The sequence below is a fragment of the Musa acuminata genome, chromosome BXJ3-9 (genome assembly GCF_036884655.1).
Source record: "Musa acuminata AAA Group cultivar baxijiao chromosome BXJ3-9, Cavendish_Baxijiao_AAA, whole genome shotgun sequence".
NCBI lineage: Eukaryota > Viridiplantae > Streptophyta > Magnoliopsida > Zingiberales > Musaceae > Musa > Musa acuminata.
Window position 1 is genome coordinate 40,219,770 of NC_088357.1, and position 16,491 is coordinate 40,236,260.

The 16,491-nt window shown below is 39.2% G+C and overlaps 2 protein-coding genes across 8 annotated transcripts; both read left to right on the forward strand.

Moving 5' to 3' along the window:
- Positions 1-279: 279 nt before the first annotated feature.
- On the forward strand, positions 280-10,038 carry LOC103998559 (uncharacterized). 6 transcript variants are annotated; one of them, XR_001975697.2, is made up of 17 exons: positions 280-762; positions 850-888; positions 995-1,234; positions 2,079-2,177; positions 2,263-2,318; positions 3,122-3,233; positions 4,656-4,835; positions 4,996-5,253; positions 6,858-7,079; positions 7,166-7,369; positions 7,465-7,587; positions 7,732-8,016; positions 8,110-8,208; positions 8,298-8,676; positions 8,771-8,823; positions 8,946-8,978; positions 9,694-10,038. XR_001975697.2 is itself a non-coding variant. In XM_018818616.2 (16 exons), exons 1-15 carry the CDS (start codon positions 661-663, stop codon positions 8,785-8,787), a joined length of 2,415 nt encoding a protein of 804 aa, XP_018674161.2. In that variant the 5' UTR covers positions 280-660; the 3' UTR covers positions 8,788-8,823; positions 9,694-10,038. The 6 variants fall into 6 exon arrangements, 2 of the variants coding, with proteins under 2 accessions (XP_018674161.2, XP_018674160.2); XR_001975694.2 differs by having other exon boundaries at positions 8,298-8,823; XR_001975695.2 differs by having other exon boundaries at positions 3,125-3,233; positions 8,298-8,823.
- A 1,252-nt stretch (positions 10,039-11,290) lies between these two features.
- On the forward strand, positions 11,291-15,148 carry GBSSI-4 (granule-bound starch synthase 1, chloroplastic/amyloplastic). Of its 2 annotated transcripts, none has more exons than XM_009420054.3 (14): positions 11,291-11,430; positions 11,917-12,325; positions 12,428-12,508; positions 12,586-12,684; positions 12,772-12,861; positions 12,997-13,060; positions 13,126-13,226; positions 13,305-13,414; positions 13,509-13,749; positions 13,828-14,004; positions 14,084-14,275; positions 14,380-14,466; positions 14,554-14,682; positions 14,771-15,148. In XM_009420054.3, exons 2-14 carry the CDS (start codon positions 11,969-11,971, stop codon positions 14,885-14,887), a joined length of 1,845 nt encoding a protein of 614 aa, XP_009418329.2. In that variant the 5' UTR covers positions 11,291-11,430; positions 11,917-11,968; the 3' UTR covers positions 14,888-15,148. The 2 variants fall into 2 exon arrangements, with proteins under 2 accessions (XP_009418329.2, XP_065023810.1); XM_065167738.1 differs by lacking the exon at positions 11,291-11,430 and adding an exon at positions 11,676-11,799.
- Positions 15,149-16,491: the final 1,343 nt, after the last annotated feature.

The window sequence follows — 16,491 nt, forward strand, 5'->3', positions numbered from 1 at the left end:
TTAGATTGGATAGATTGTATATAAATAATTTCATGAGACTAATATTTTGTGCATGAAAAATAGTATTTCACAGGGCTAATTATATGCTACTAAATAATATTTTCCCATTCCAAAGTCACAAAATCCAGCCCAGATTAAGATCGGATCGGATTCAACTCAAGTTGACTCCATGGGTCAAAACTTGGATCATCAATCAAACGCCTCATACCATTGTGGACCAGCCGAGGGCCCACCCGGCGGTAATCCGACCCGTACAAATTGGCGGGCGCTCTCCCCTCGTCTCCTCCCTCCTCTGCGTCTCCCCAAACCCCCGTCAACCTCCTCCTCCTCTCCAATCTCTTCTCCTCCCACCGAATTCCCACACTCCCTCCACATTCCCCGTTCACCCTCGATCGAGTTCTATCTCTCCCCAATTCACCTTCGCTTCGCCCTTGAATCCCTTCTTCGCTCATCTTCCCAAATCGCTTCAGAAATTAGGGTTTCCTGTCCGATTCTTATCGGCGTCGCATCATTTCTTGTTCATAGATCCGTACTTAGAGGCCCGAGTGTCATCTTTTTGGTTCTAAAGGCCTTTCCTTTTCTTGGGCCGAGCTCCCCGCTTCGTGTTGGGGCCGAGCTCGATCGGCCTGCCCGGGGTTTGCAATCGTCCTGTGAGACCACATGGATGCCGCCGCCGGCATCGACGGAGTGCCCTCCTCCCAGGCTGCCAGAAAGGAGTGGCAGGCAGTCATCGAGCACTCCTTTGGGAACAATGGAGGCGAGGTGAAGTCAAAAAGCGATTCATTTATTGTTCTCCTTGTTTCTTGCGATTGGTTTTTGTATCTTCTCTAAAATTTTTATGTTCTGCAGGTTAAATCGGAGCAATCAGCTGAGAGAACAGTATATGAGGTATATATTCTTTTAAGTTGTTGTGTGAGAAGCAAAAGATGTAATACAAGGACGTGCTTTTGGGGACAAGGGATTAATCTTTTGGGTTCACACGTGTGATGTGAAGAAGGAGGGTACCAGCCCACTGGATGGGGACTTGCGTTCGATCACAATTGAAGGTGTTGGTGAGTTGAATAATAAAATCTTGCACCAGAAGCTGCAAGAAATCACGAAGCAGAGAGAAGGGCTTCAACAAATGGAAATTGATCTACGAGCTAAGGCGATTGGCAGATCAGATATGTTGAAGGTGCAGAATAGTTTTGAAGTGCAGCTCAAGGAACACAGAGATATGAATGCTAACCTAAAGGTTCTTGACATGCTCAGTTTTATCATTTATGATACAAAATCTAAGCTTGATCGATTAGATTCTAAATGTTTCTTTCACCATTGATTTGGCTTTTTGAATGTGATCTGTTGCAAGTTACCTAATATCTTGACCGTACAGTTTGAATACCATTATCAGTGCAATATGCAACGTGTCTTCGTTTTACATAATATCTTGACCACACAATTTAGATACCATCATCAGTGCAACATGGCATGTGTCTTTGTCATGCGTGTGTAACTGGCAGTAGGTCATCATGCAGTGCATGACTATGCATTTACTGCATTGACCACTTCTGATTGATATTTCTTCGTAATTTGTCTATAGTTTTCTTCATGAGAATGATGCTTTAAAATGTTTCCAGAGCCTTGTATCACTTCTTCTTTGCTAGTCAATATTCTTGTATCATTTCTTCATAAATAAAGCTCTGTGTTTCAGATGATATATATCATATGACAAATCTTTCTTGGTTGGTAATCAACAATAAACTTTCAGTTGTTATGGACCTTGATGCTACTTTTTACTCTCATGCTTGGTTCCATAGTGGACAAGTCTACTTGTAATACGATGGCCAAGTGCAAGAGTTTGGTGAATTTATGTGCAAAATTTCATGAATCCCCTTGAAATAACTTGTCTTACTATTTTAAATCCAAGTAATTAAATTGCCCTAAGCATGGACACAAATTTTTGTTATAATTTGCACTAAACATTATTCATAATCTTTTGTCTTATGTGCTTTTCTGTTTGTAATAATTCCACTTATGTCCAAGAACTGTTTCATGTGAACTGTTGTGCTTTTTATCTATTAGTTGTACTCTTTGAACAGGAGAAACTACACAAACGGGAAAAGCACATACATGAGCTGGAGATGAAACTAAGAGAGTCCGATAGGGAGCTAGATGCTATAAAATTTGACACTGAAGCAGTTTGTTTTGCATATCTTTTTCTTATATATATATATATATATATTTCTTTCCAAGGATTTGTTTTATGCCTTTGCTTTCATTTAGGCATGGGCTAAAGATGACCTTCTTAGAGAACAAAACAAGGAGCTAGCCACCTTCAGGTATGTGAGTTTCCACTCAAAAAATAATAATGGTCGTGCCTTCACTAAAAGTGTAATATTCTATGGTTTGTTAAATTTCTTTTCCAAAATCAATTTTCTGAACTTGTAGTTGGATCTCTTTAACCATTTCTGAATTGTTATCTACTGATGCTGGCCCTGCTTTGGCTATTATATTATTCTGCATAAATTTTCTGACATTCAACATTTCCATTCTGTTTCTGTTTGTAATGAATTAATGAATTGCTGACATATGCCTAATCAGTTAAACAACTGGCAAGCTTTCCCTTAAGTGTTTTAGTTGTTTTTTCTTCTGCATTTGTCCTCATATAATTATTTAAATGATTAATATTTACAGATATGCTATATTATCTTAATATCCTTTACTATAGTTCCATATTAGCAGGGAACTTATCAATTGGGGTTCTCTTTCATTGACTACTTGTTGAAGTAAAGTTGCACCCAGCATTTATTTGTCCAATAAATTAGAGAATCTTTATTTTGCAAGTAGTTTAAACTTTAAACTTAGAAATCAACATCAACTTTGATTTATAAACTTGTTAACTAGAACTTTGTTTTATAGACTGTCTTATTAAGTAAATGATAGGAGCAAAATTTGGGAGTCCAATTGAATCTTCTCCTTGCTTTCTGCAACAAAGGTTTTGGTAGTGGGCTCTGCTTCTCTTTAAAGCATATTTGTGGCCTATCGTATTCAATATATTATTTGAATGAATGATCTTTTGCACCCGGAATTAATATTCTTATTGACAAAACTCCTATCAGAATCTTGAACTATTCTTATGCAGAAGGGAGCGTGATAACTCGGCAGCAGAAAAAGCACAACTTCTGAATCAAATTCGTGATCTCCATGATCATATTCAAGAGAAGGATAATCAGATTCTTGCATTACAAGAGCAGGTTGATCCTTCTTTGCCTACTTTATTTACATTTGTCTGTTATCACAATCTACCCTCTGTCTTATTGCATTTAAACTTAATCTACTGTAGTGATATTTAGGGCGTTAACATTTCAATGACACTGTCAACATCTCAATGCCACTCATCAAGCATTAGTTTCAGTTTTGTGCATTTCAAGAGCAGGTTGATGCCTCAAATTTGCCCTGCCTTATTTAAGTGCATGTTCATGATTTCAAATCCATCCTATGCATCATGTAGTTGAAACCCAACTGAGATTTATGGGTGTTAACATTGCAATGACACTATTCAAGAATTAGTCAATCAATATTCAATGTTTTTTTTTTCTGGCTGTAGAAATATATTCTATTGTTATTGGAGTTCATTTTTGTATATGCTGATTGACAATGATCTAGAGTCATCTACATTGCACTTATTTAATTTTGGTTACAAATGACTATTAGTAATTGTTAGCTTTTAAGAAGTTGGGCCACGGATTCAAACTTGAACATACAGTGTGTTTTAGATTGTTTACTATTCCATTGGGAATCCATATTACATGCAGGTCATATGGAACAAAATGACTTTGCACAAACGGAACAATTATTCAGTAGCCAATAATTATGTTATTGGAAAGCAACAACCAAATAGTGATTCATATATTTGGCATTCTTCTTGGCATTTGGACAACATAAGGCCTTTTTTATTGTCACTTTGTCATGCAGTTGCCAAATTTCTGCACATTTGTTCATGCTTTAAGCTTCCAAAACCTACTTGCATGTGTTTAAAGGATTGAATATGTATATAATATTAGGGAATTAGGTGGTTGGACTCAATAGACCACCTTAAAATATTTGAATCGTGTGAGTCAACTTGTGATTTGGCTGATTAGTGCATATCAAATTGAACCATGACGTTGATGAATTCAAATTTCTTTATTCTACATCTATACCTTATTATATGGATGCTTTGCACAGTTCTTTTAAACATGCAACATCTACAGTTGCAGGAATAATCCACTTATCTTGGTTTGTGGCATGTGTGAAATAGGGTTACATTGTTCGCTCTTTAGGTTGTGATATATGTTAAGCTGCATGGGTCATTTACTACGTTACATAGGATATTCTTATCTTTTTTGTCATTATCCTTCTGTTTGATTAGGTCAAAACAATTGTGAGTAGATAATACAAAAGCTGCAAACTCAGGGATGCTTGTGGTTGTAAATCTAGAGTACTAGGAAAAGGTTATAAGGTATTTTTTATTAATATTTTCTGTGCTGATCTCGTTAATATTTCTGTTTATTGTGCTCCAACGCACATTTCTATAATGTTTGTCTATTTATATTTTTGTGCAATAAAGATCATCATTTAGTTTCATCAATTTGCAAACATATAAAATAATTTTTTCAACAAAATCTTCCTTTCAGAATAGAGTTGCACAAGAAACTATCCTCTTCAAGGATGAACAACTAAGGGAGACACAAGCTTGGGTTTCACGTGTTCAAGAAATGGATGCTTTGCAGTCATCCACTAACCAGTCATTACAAACTGAGCTACGACAACGCATTGAGCAGTTCAACCAGTACTGGATTGGTTTTCAGCGGCAGGTTCAATTGCAATTGCTTTATCTGTTCTGCCAGAGCAATCTACGCATCAATTGCTTGTTTGTTACAATAATATTTAAATTGGTTATCATATCCTGCCATGATAATATTTTGATTTGGCTTCTTTTCCTTTCTGTTGTTCACTGTTTTCTTCTTTTGCTAGTTTGTTGAAATGGAGCACCATCACAGGAAAACCATACAGCAGCTTCAGCAAGAGTTGGCTGAGGTAAAGGAGAAGAATGGAATGCATAAAGATGGGTCATGTCCTACTTATGAAAATTCAACATACTCATCTTTATATAATGGAAATCTGATCAATGTGAAAGATGGTGGCAAATCAAATGGTCACCTGGAATTTACATCTAATGGAGGTGAAGACAGGAGTTCATCTTTTGTTTCAGCTGCCAATCTTTCTACTAAGGTGGGATCATTTACTAAAGCTCTTTTATTTTTTTGTTCATACTAGATATCTTTCCTCATATGCAAGATAGCAACTGACATTTCTCTTTTATCTGTCAAGAACCGAGGAAGAAAAATACTTTGCTGCATCAGTTGCTCATAGTAGTTCACTTGATATCTTGATGTGGAATGTGATAATGTCACTGTCATTGTCTGTAGGAAGAATCCAAATATGTAGTTGGCCCATTTTTATAGATAGCATGCCATTTTGAGGATGTTGTAGAACTAGTTTTTGCTTGTAGATGCAATGACAAGCCATAAGTCTCATCAATTAATTTCTTGCATGAATACCATCTTCCCCTTAGTCTTGTTCAGGGCAACATCTAGTCAGAGAGTCATCAATTCCCTTTTACATTTATGATGAAGTTCTTTAGGTCCTCTGCTATATCCTCTCACATCAGTATTCCTAATTGCTTTGTCCAATTTATTTCTCGCATTGGCGGGAACCCTGTGCGCTGGGCCACCCTTTTTAGATGCATTAGTGTAACATTTCTTGGAAAATGCTTTATGTTACCATCTTATAGGAAGAACTGGAAAAGGTTATTGCTGAACTAATTGGAAGTTTCAAAACTTGATTTCTCTGTATGTTACAAGTCTTTTGGACTACTTTATCTATTTGTTAACTTACAGTTTAAATGACCATATGCACGACAAACATGCGTAATATAAATATGAGTGTTAGAGGTGAAATGCATAATTGTATTAGGGAAGAAGAAGACTTGAAGATTGTAGGGCATAAGGATGACAGTGGTAAAGGCCTCAGTGTATGAAACATATCCAACTAATCTAATACAATCCTATTATTCATTTGTTAATTTCATGTTTAAAAGGAGATGATAAATATGGATGGCATAGTTGTTGGTTACAAACTTGATTCCAGCCCATCAGTTTTGTACAAAAATAATCTCAAATAAAATATTTTCTCATTACTTGCATACATTCACATTGGGGATTCTAATATGCTTAAGAAAATGTCAGAGCACCTTTTCTTAATTTATCCTGCATTCACTCAGTCATTTGCTTGTGTGGGCTTCCTGTAATCATGAACTTTCCTATTCTTTATGACAAATACATTTGGTTGTCCCAAACTTAAACAGAGAGTATGTCATACTAGAGATATCTTATACACATTGTACCTTGTTTCAGTGAACAATTACTTACACCTTTTACCAGTATTAGTGGAATAGAGGATTGGATTCTGATGATCACATGCTGTCTCAAGTTACACAGAACACATATTTGGCCTGTGCCAGTGGACTAGAACTTGTCAAAGAAATTTTACAACTACACATTGATTTTGTACTAGTTGAAACAGTGCTCATAGAAGTTACTACCATCCTGAAACAGTGTTCATAGAAGTTACTACCATCCCCAAATCCTATGTCAAAAAAAATGTTAGGTAGATCAATATAAGGGTTATTCAATAAAAACCAAATATAAATTATATGAGGCTACATTCATTATCCTGTTCCATATAACTGTGCAAAGACAATTAAGGATAAATATTTACCTGTATCATGTACGATTAGATTGTCCTCTTTTTTGATGTTAAGTTTTTCTTGTCAGATTGATCATGCCCCTGGTGTTCCAGTAGTGCCATCATCTATAGTTAGCATGAATGCCTTTATTCCTCCTGGCCAAATGACTACAATGCATACTTATGCAATGACTCCACAAAGTGTTCAACAGCCTGTAGCTGTCACCAATTCACCTTTTCTGCAATCTCACATGGGCCATTTACAATCAGTGCCAATTGTTCCAACTCAGCAGCACTGGCAAAATCAGCAGGTACCGGAAGCATGAAATTTGGAAGGCTTGTTATTCATTATTTTATGCCATTTTCAATATCAATTTATATTTCTGGTCCACTTTAGATTGTACCAGATATCTCAGAGATGCCTAATCAGAGCAAGCATCCGCAATCCCAGACAGAGCAGGATCTTTTAAGATCAGATATCCACTATAGCTCCAATCTACCTGGTGAAATACAAATGGTCCATCCAGACTATCTTAATAGCCACAGAGACCTGCAACAGATGTCTGGCCTTTCATGCAATGTCTCAAGTGAAGAAGTTCAGGTTGTTAAATAAGAAACAGTTTTTCCTTTATCTTGATCTGTTTGTCTGATGTCTCTTAGGTAAGTGTTATGTTTGTGCTAACTTTTTATTGCTAGGTGCTTGAATCAAACAGTGATCAGTACTTAGCTACCCAACAAACACAAGGGACCTCAGATGCACCTTCTCACCTGGATTTTGCAAAAGAATTCGACCCTCCGGAAATGAAGAATGAACCAAGGGTTCGTACTCTTTTTAAGCCACTTTATGGATATTAAAGTTGAAAGAACAGAACTGCTAAAATGAATCTTAATGAACACTGACATCCTGTTGTCTACAATTATTAAGATAGTTTCTCTAGTATTGTTGATTCTTCGCTTGTGCAGGTTAAGGACCTTACAGCTGCAGGGAACCAATCACAAGAGCAAGTTCTGGAATCTGGAAAGCAATGGCCAACTTCTAGCATCATGTTATCCACTAGGCAAAGCAGCTCCTCTGTCAGTTTAAATGACACAAAAGAATCTGCTGTTACGGCTGCACTTGTTTCAAGTATTTCGATGCCTGGTAAACCACCATTGGAGCCCAATCTTTTAGATGAAAGATCACTTTTGGCTTGCATTGTCCGTGCAATTCCTGCTGGATCAGATGGTAGAATCAGAATCAGTACAACAGTGAGTACAACAATTTAATGCAAACTGTATAATGAATTTACTAATTGGTATAATCTATTTCCCTATTAAGCTTGTTTGCTACTATTGTTTTAGCTACCGAATAGGCTTGGGAGAATGCTTGCACCCCTTCGCTGGCACCATTACAAGAAGCATTATGGAAAGCTTGATGATTTCGTTGCTCATCATCCTGAAGTAGGTTTTTAGCCTTTTATATTTGAACTATTAATGGCAATGTTAACTATTATATTAAGTGAAAAAAAATTCTATCTTTGCAATTCCAGTTATTTGTTATTGAGGGGGACTTCATCCACCTTCGTGAAGGAGCACAACAAATTATATCTGCAACTGCAGCTGTTGCCAAAGTTGCTGCTGCTTCTGCATCTTCTGTTCCTTATGTATCATTGTTTCCTTCGGTTGCTGTTACTCCAGTTGCTCAAATCAGCCGCCGGAAAAGGGTACAATCACTTGAATCAGAGGTTGTAAACAGTAAGACTTTTGCAGATGGTGCTTCTGTGATTGATGCTGGAGATTCAAGTGACGACTGCACCCAGATATTAATAAGACAGGACCAAAAACCAAATGGTGTCAGTTTTAACATTATTCAGGGACTTTCAGATGTCAAAATTTCAAGTAAATTAAAGAATGTCCAAGAAGCTAATGGTATACCGTCTGATTTCAAAACTGGCCATTCGTCTGTTCATTTTACGGTCGGAAATGCAACAAACCTTGATAGAACAGTTTATCTTCTTTGCAGATCAAATAGCTGAGTGATGGAATGCAGAATTTTGGAGGGAACCAGCAAGAGAGGTACTATCAATTTGTCCTGATATATAGATATAAATAAATATATGCTCAAGTATTCCAATGATGTAAATTTCTGGTTTTCAATCTAGATGATATAATGAATGTGGCTACTTATATTTTGGCAGGTCTTCTGGGGCTGGCTTGATTTCTAGGAGATAGTACGTCCAATTTTACTAAATTTGGTTCATAAATTTAAGTGTCTATAGTTAAAACTCTTTAGACTCGGAAGTTTTGTATGACATGCTAATTCAATTTAGATAGACAAACCTTTACATTGTTGCTTAGTTGTATAGTAATGCCTTTTTCTTCTCCAAAATAATAAAAATCATCATAGTGATCCATTTTTTTGGATCCTAATTAGTAAGGGGGTTATATTGGTGTAAAAGTACAGTCGTTGTCATGGTGTAATCACAACAAAGATAAGTTTAGGCAAGAAGCAAACTCTTCAAAAATCAAACAGCTCGTTTGGAACAAAAAAACACTATGGAATTGAAGTCAGAATGACGAGCTTGGGAATGTAATATGGATTCTCCAAAAGCTTGGGATTTCACAAGCCCAAGTGACCATTTGATTGTCCTATTTAAGTTGCTGTTGAATAATTGCTTGAATCTTTGATTTGCTTTCTTATGCTCAAACTGAATTGCAATGGTAAAGATAATTACTTAGAGGTTTGAATATAGGTAAAAGAATGATTAGTTAGCCCCTAATATGGGATTTCCTTTGTTACTTTCAGTTATTTGTGGTATATATTTTGAAAATCTAACATTTGATAATGATTTTTCATTTCATATTGGTCTGGTGGTGGAAGTGCATCATGCATGAAACTTTACCAAATGACTTTTATGGCAACATGCTTGATTTTTTGAATGGCAGGTGCTACTGATTAAAGCTAAGGCCTCAGTCACTTGGATGGAAATTGCAGCCAAACAAAAGTTTGGAGATTATTTACTCCGGATAAAGCTCTCTGATCATTCTTTCTCAGATTTTACTGTTGAATCACAAACTTGGGCTCTTCCTAGTTTATTCTCTGCCAATTTATACTTGGATCCATGTTTCAAACCGAAAGAAAGGAAAAAAAGATAGAATTCTTTGCAACTGTGCAATGCTTAATGCATCTACTTGCTATGCATCTGATGAAAAGCTTGATAGTTTGTATTTGATCCTGGTTCCAATGCCCAGATTCCAGATAATTACAGAACTTTCCATGGTGGAAAAGCTGACACTGCATGTTTTAGTGCTGATTGTGGTATCCTTTTTGTCTTCTCTCGAGTGTGAATAACTCGAGAATCTTATTAAATGAATAGGTGAAATCTGAGATGAACTCATTCTCCAATCTAATCAGCTGGTAGTGATGTTCTAATGATATGGCTTTGTAGCTAGCAGCTGTTGTTGCCACAGTCAATAATTTCAAGTATTTAGAGGCAGCTGATGGTGTTAATAGAAGCTGTTCAGGGCATGCAGTATTGGTAAAGGATTTTAAGAATAAAACCCCTTGAATTAGTATGGCCCCTTCCTCGCTTTCTCTGACAGCGATGCTCGAAGCTTAAATCATAGCAGAAGCTGAAGGATTTAGAGGCTACTGGTGACTGTAAACGTCTTCTATGTTTGATGCAGAAGTTTATGTCGAGGAGTATGGAGTTCGGAGTTAACATGTGTAGAACACGCATAATAAATATCATAAAAAACATTTATCCTAACAGTCTCAATTAACTCTAAATGAGAAACTGGTGCTCATTATTAAGCGTACCATGATTTTTATATTATTTATTTATGTCGACATATTTTTCATAATAGATTTTGCTAAAATGATGTCAACTTCTTTCATATTTTTATTTAGTTCCTTCTTAGAGATGGTAGTGAACAGAAGAACTCTGTGCAGCTGCGTGCGAGAAGTTAGGCTTCTCAAAGATTGCAGGCATTTAAGATCAGAAGAAACAGCGACTATTACAGCAAGCCCGAGCTCGACGCCTCCGCCATCCTTTTGTCCGTAGCTGCTCAACGAAGAAACTTCGATCGATGACATGATTTGCTTCATGGCCGGTCTCACATAAGCATCGTTACATCTATCAGGACGGTGGCGTATCAGGCGCTACTGCTCCTTGTTTGTGTGTTTCCTGACGTTTGATCCTGTTGGTTGCTTCTCCGCCTGGGTTGCGTGAACGTTCTCTTGCACGGTTCTCGTGCCCCGCCTCAGGGACCGTCTTCCTCGTTGCGCCGTTCTCGTGCGCTGTTTGGTCTTTTGCTCTTCCATAATTACCAAAATGTCCCGAATTCGTCTTGGTGAACGTGGGCTATACGGTAGTTTTACGCTCTGCGTCGTGTCTCCTCAGCAGCGGCCGTTCCGGGCCGTCGTCCTCTTCCCCAACCTCCCAAAGGGGTCGCCCGGTTGGCAGTTACAGTCACCCTCTTTACGATCCCGCCCGCGTTCTCCTTCCCCCTCCGTGTACGTCCACTGCGTGTACACCCGCCACCATCTCGTGCACATGCCTTCTTCGAGGCGATCTCCCAGGAGGCCGTGGGTACAAATACCACGCGCTCCCGTTTGCTCAACCTGCAAGCCTCAAGAGCAGAGAGCGAGAGAGAGGTTTGATCACGGTCGATCAAAGAGAGGTAATCTTAGTTTTCCTGAAATTTAAAAGAGATATAGTGTCACCCTTTCACGCGATTCATGTAATTTGTGGGCCGTCAGGTTTAGATCGTCGGAGGAGAACGTCCGGCAGATGATTTGGTTATGGTTTTGTGAAGTTTGTCTAAATCATCGAACATGACAAACACTTTTTGATGGTTTTCTTGTTTCAACACATCGACTAATGATCTTTGAATTTTTTTCTTCCTTTTTATTTGATTTTGCATGAAGTTTTAGGTCAAGATTACACACAGAGCACAACAAGAAATTGAAACAAATACCACACCGCAAATAGATTGGTGTAGACTGTGTGGTGATGTAATTGTTTCTACATCCACTTCTTTTTACCTTCAGTTAAGTTATTTCTGCAAAGGCTTTTCTAGAAATGAATCGCGAAGACTCTTGTGGAGGTATACAGATGATAGTTTTACTGCTCATCAACAACATCTGTGAACTGTGTGCGCGTGCAGATTGAAGTTTATTCTATGCGCGTCGGGCTTTTACTGCAGTGAGCATACCTCGATGGCGACTGTGACGGTGTTGCACTTCTCCAAAGGCTCCTGCACCAGTGCTGGGGGTTTCGTTGATTCCGAGCCAAGGTCCTTCCAGGGCAGAAGAATTCCAAACTCGAGGAACCAAATTACTGCTTACAAAGGATTGAGATCTGAAAACATAGTTGATTCGCTTCGGCTGCAGTCCAACGCCAAGGCGACCTCAACCCAAGCGAAGACGGCCACTCGGCGTGCCAGCCGTAGACCTTTGGCTGTCGTCGTATGCGGAAAAGGGATGAACTTGGTCTTTGTCGGTGCCGAGATGGCTCCCTGGAGTAAAACCGGAGGACTCGGCGACGTTCTCGGAGGACTGCCACCAGCCATGGCGGTAAACTTCAACATGCTGGCGCATAAAGATTTATTTCCTGTTTTATTGTTGTATAATTCTGTTGATGCGTGACTGAATTCTGTGGTATCGATCCTTCTCGAGGCAAATGGACACAGAGTCATGACTATAGCTCCACGCTATGATCAGTACAAGGACGGATGGGATACAAGCGTGCAGGTTGAGGTATTGCTGGGCAGCTTGCTAGCTCGATTGCAACACAAAGCATCCTGCTGCATTTTGAAGTTTGTGGTTATGTGCAGTTGAAAGTTGGGAACAGAGTCGAAACAGTTCGCTTCTTCCACTGCTACAAAAGGGGAGTCGACAGGGTCTTCGTTGATCACCCTATGTTTCTCGCCAAGGTTCGAACTATTTTATATCTGATGCCGACTTCAGATAACATTTCGAGTGGCATAAAGCTTACCACGGATCTGTTCGTGTAAGGTAAGGTGTGGGGAAAGACCGGAGGAAAGATATATGGTCCTGTCACAGGAACAGATTACGAAGACAACCAGCAAAGATTCAGCCTTTTCTGTCAGGTCAGTGATTGTTTATTACTAAACCAAATTCATCCTCGATTTCTAAGTTACACTGCGAAGCAATTAGTGAAACCTACATCTACTACTCTTTATGGATCTCTCTGCCTTTGACAAAATCATGGATGACCTTTCCAGGCAGCTTTAGAAGCTCCAAGGGTTCTACATCTCAACAACAGTGAATACTATTCCGGGCCATATGGTACGATTCTTATTTGTTTGCTTCTCCCGATGGCTTATGTCGTTAACATTGCATCTTACGAGCAGGGGAGGATGTTGTGTTCATCGCGAACGATTGGCACACTGGTCTTCTTCCATGCTACTTGAAGAGCATGCACCGATCACGCGGGATTTACAGGAACGCAAAGGTAAAAGGTCTTTGGTAATTCGGTTTTGTTCGTCCTTTGTTAGTTAGTATGACTGAGTGGATTCTACTCGATTGTCAGGTTGCCTTCTGCATCCATAACATCGTCTACCAGGGCCGATTTGCCTTGTCGGACTTTGCACTGCTTAATCTTCCTGATGAATTTAAATCTTCTCTCGATTTCACCGACGGGTATGCTATCGTGTTTATCATACCGACATACTAATCCGATTGGCCATCGATGAAGATTCTCTTGATGAAAACTCATATGATGTGTTCCATGCAGGTACGACGAGCCCGTGAAAGGAAGGAAAATAAATTGGATGAAGGCTGGTATTATAGAATCGGATAGGGTCGTCACAGTGAGTCCGCATTATGCACTAGAACTTGTAGGGGAAGAAACTGGGGTCGAGTTGGACGGCGTCCTGCGCATGACTGGTGTCACTGGAATCGTGAATGGGATGGACGTTAGCGAATGGAATCCATCGACGGACAAATACATATCTACCAATTATGACACAGCAACCGTGGGGGATCGGAGCTTTCCAAACTTCTTGTCTTACTTCCTTCGTATTGAATTTTGATCTAACTGAAGTTGATTTCAGGTGATGGATGCAAAACCTCTGAATAAGGAAGCTTTACAAGCTGAAGTTGGTTTGCCCGTCGACCGAAACATCCCTGTTGTAGCCTTTCTCGGCAGATTGGAAGAGCAGAAAGGCTCAGATATTTTTGCCAAAGCTATTCCAGAATTCATGGACGAGAATGTCCAAGTGATAGTGCTGGTAAGCATGAAGAAGCTCCACAGTTAGCATCTTGCTGCCTATTTGCTCAGCATAAAAAGCCTTGATTCGTCACCCGCAGGGCACTGGGAAGAAGAAGCTGGAGCGTCAGCTTGCAGAGCTCGAAGACATGTTTCCGGATAAATTGAGAGCACACTTGAAGTTCAATGTACCTTTGGCTCATGCGATCATGGGAGGAGCAGATCTTCTCGCTGTTACCAGCAGATTCGAACCGTGTGGCCTCATCCAGCTTCAGGGCATGCGATATGGAATTGTACGTTGCCAATCTTGCCTTGGGTATCTCGTCGCCATCTATCTAATCTAATCGTTTGCACTAGAATGGATGGAAAGCCTGATCGTTGTTAATATCTACTGCAGCCCGCCGTGTGCAGCACGACTGGTGGACTTGTTGACACTGTCAAGGAAGGCATCACCGGGTTTCATATGGGTCGCTTCAGTGCCAATGTAAGGATCCTTCTTTTCTCGTCAGATCTCCTTTTAATGCATCGGGCACCATTCGATCAAGCACCGGTTCCGAATGTGTCTTCGCAGTGCAATGTCGTTGACAAGGAGGACATAGAAAAAGTTGTGAAAACTGTGAAAAGGGCCATTAATGTCTACCGTACTCCGGCCTTCGCCCAGATGATTCAGAACTGCATGAAACAGGACCTCTCCTGGAAGGTGAGCGACGATAACGATGAAGTGATTCCCTTTCTCTGATGCAAATCTATACATCAGCATTGACCGATAGGTCGGTTGATTGCCGCAGGGACCTGCCAAGAAGTGGGAGCAGTTTCTCATGAGCTTAGGAGCCACCGGTAGCGAGCCCGGCATTGATGGGGAGGAAATAGCTCCTCTCGCAATGGAAAACATGGCCACCCCGTGAAAGTGATCGATGTCTGCCTTCGGTGTCGGAGTTAATTTGTCCGTAAAGGAATAAATGGTGTCTGCATAAGCTGATATTTTACTCAACTTTGCTTGTGTTAGTGCATGCTTCATCTCTCTCTCTGATGAGGGATACCTGTTGTGAATGAAGTACGATGTCTGTCTATATTCCTGTACTGTTGTGAATGGTGTAGGTGTCGAATCTGCTCTTTGTGACTATTGCTTAGCGAACTGTTACCAGGTAATGTGGTGCATTGCTTCACCAAGTGAATTTACATCGATTGCACACTAATAGATTAAATTGAAGATGTTTTTTGTTTTCTCATTTAGTAACCCATTGTAGATATTATGGTCAGACCGAGAAAAACAAAAAAATATATATTTTAAATCGATCGAGAGTCCCACTTTCAATTTTCTTAGGCTGAGTATAAAAAAAAATCATTTTCTTGAATCGATCCAATTTATCAGACAAGGAAGATTTTGATAGAACAATAATGTAAGCTCAAAATAATAAATATATATGATCTTGGTGTCTGACAAAAAAGTGTTTGTAAAAAGAGCCTCTCTCTCTCTCTCTCAAGCTATTCCAGCTAATAGAGCCATAAATTGCCTTCGAGTAGGAACTTTTATCATCTTATTCATCTGTACATGACCAAGAGAAAAGTTCACATGAGCTGCTGCTATCCCCATGTTTCCGTGGCTGTCCCACTGATCTGTCATTGTACTTGATAAATGATTTTATGGGCGCACTGGTGGATCTCGAGAAAGAGACAAACTTGTCCAAGGCAGCCCCTGGAAAGACACCAAGGGTGGTCCATTCCACATTCTTCTTTTCTTTAGTGTTTATGCTATACAGAAAATAAAAATACTAATGCAGAAAATAAATACCCATGAATTATGGTGCTTAACTAGGCATGACATTCAAATTACCAATCCAAAGATGACAAGGAAGGTACAATCACTGAGAACAAGGATGGTGAAGAACTTGGTGAAATAGAGGATAGAAGATGGATGGGAAAAATGACAGCACTCAATAACTTTTTCTTTCTTCCCCATATGTTAGCAATTATGCTAAACATAATTAATTATTCATAGATCAACAGATCATTCGTGTTCACCGGCACAAGTGTTGGTTGCCTCTTTAATGTTGTCATGTTGTGTCTCGGGCAAGCGCAAAGGGTCCTCTGTCATGGAAACTTAGATCTTATGTCCATTCTGTATCTATGGATGTTCGGAAGACTTGGTATGCAGAATAATGGGACATAAAAGATTGGCTTTAGCTCCCATCCGTGCCAAACATGTCATGTTTCTGTCAACACGACAAACCCTAATCCATTTAATTTCCACACAATCTGAAGATCTCATTGAACTATTTTAGTATTTGTGTGATAAAGTCATCCAAATCAACACTAAATGAACTAACTGATCTTTCTTTTTCAGTACTTTCCCAGCGAAATATGAACTGATTTCTAGCATAATCTACAGTGACAGTGTATGTTCAGCAATTTTTTCCAACCAAAGTAATACAGAAAAATCCAGTATCTTAATTTTACCATTTAATTTCTATCCGAATGCACACATTCATCCCTTCAGACTTGCATTTTT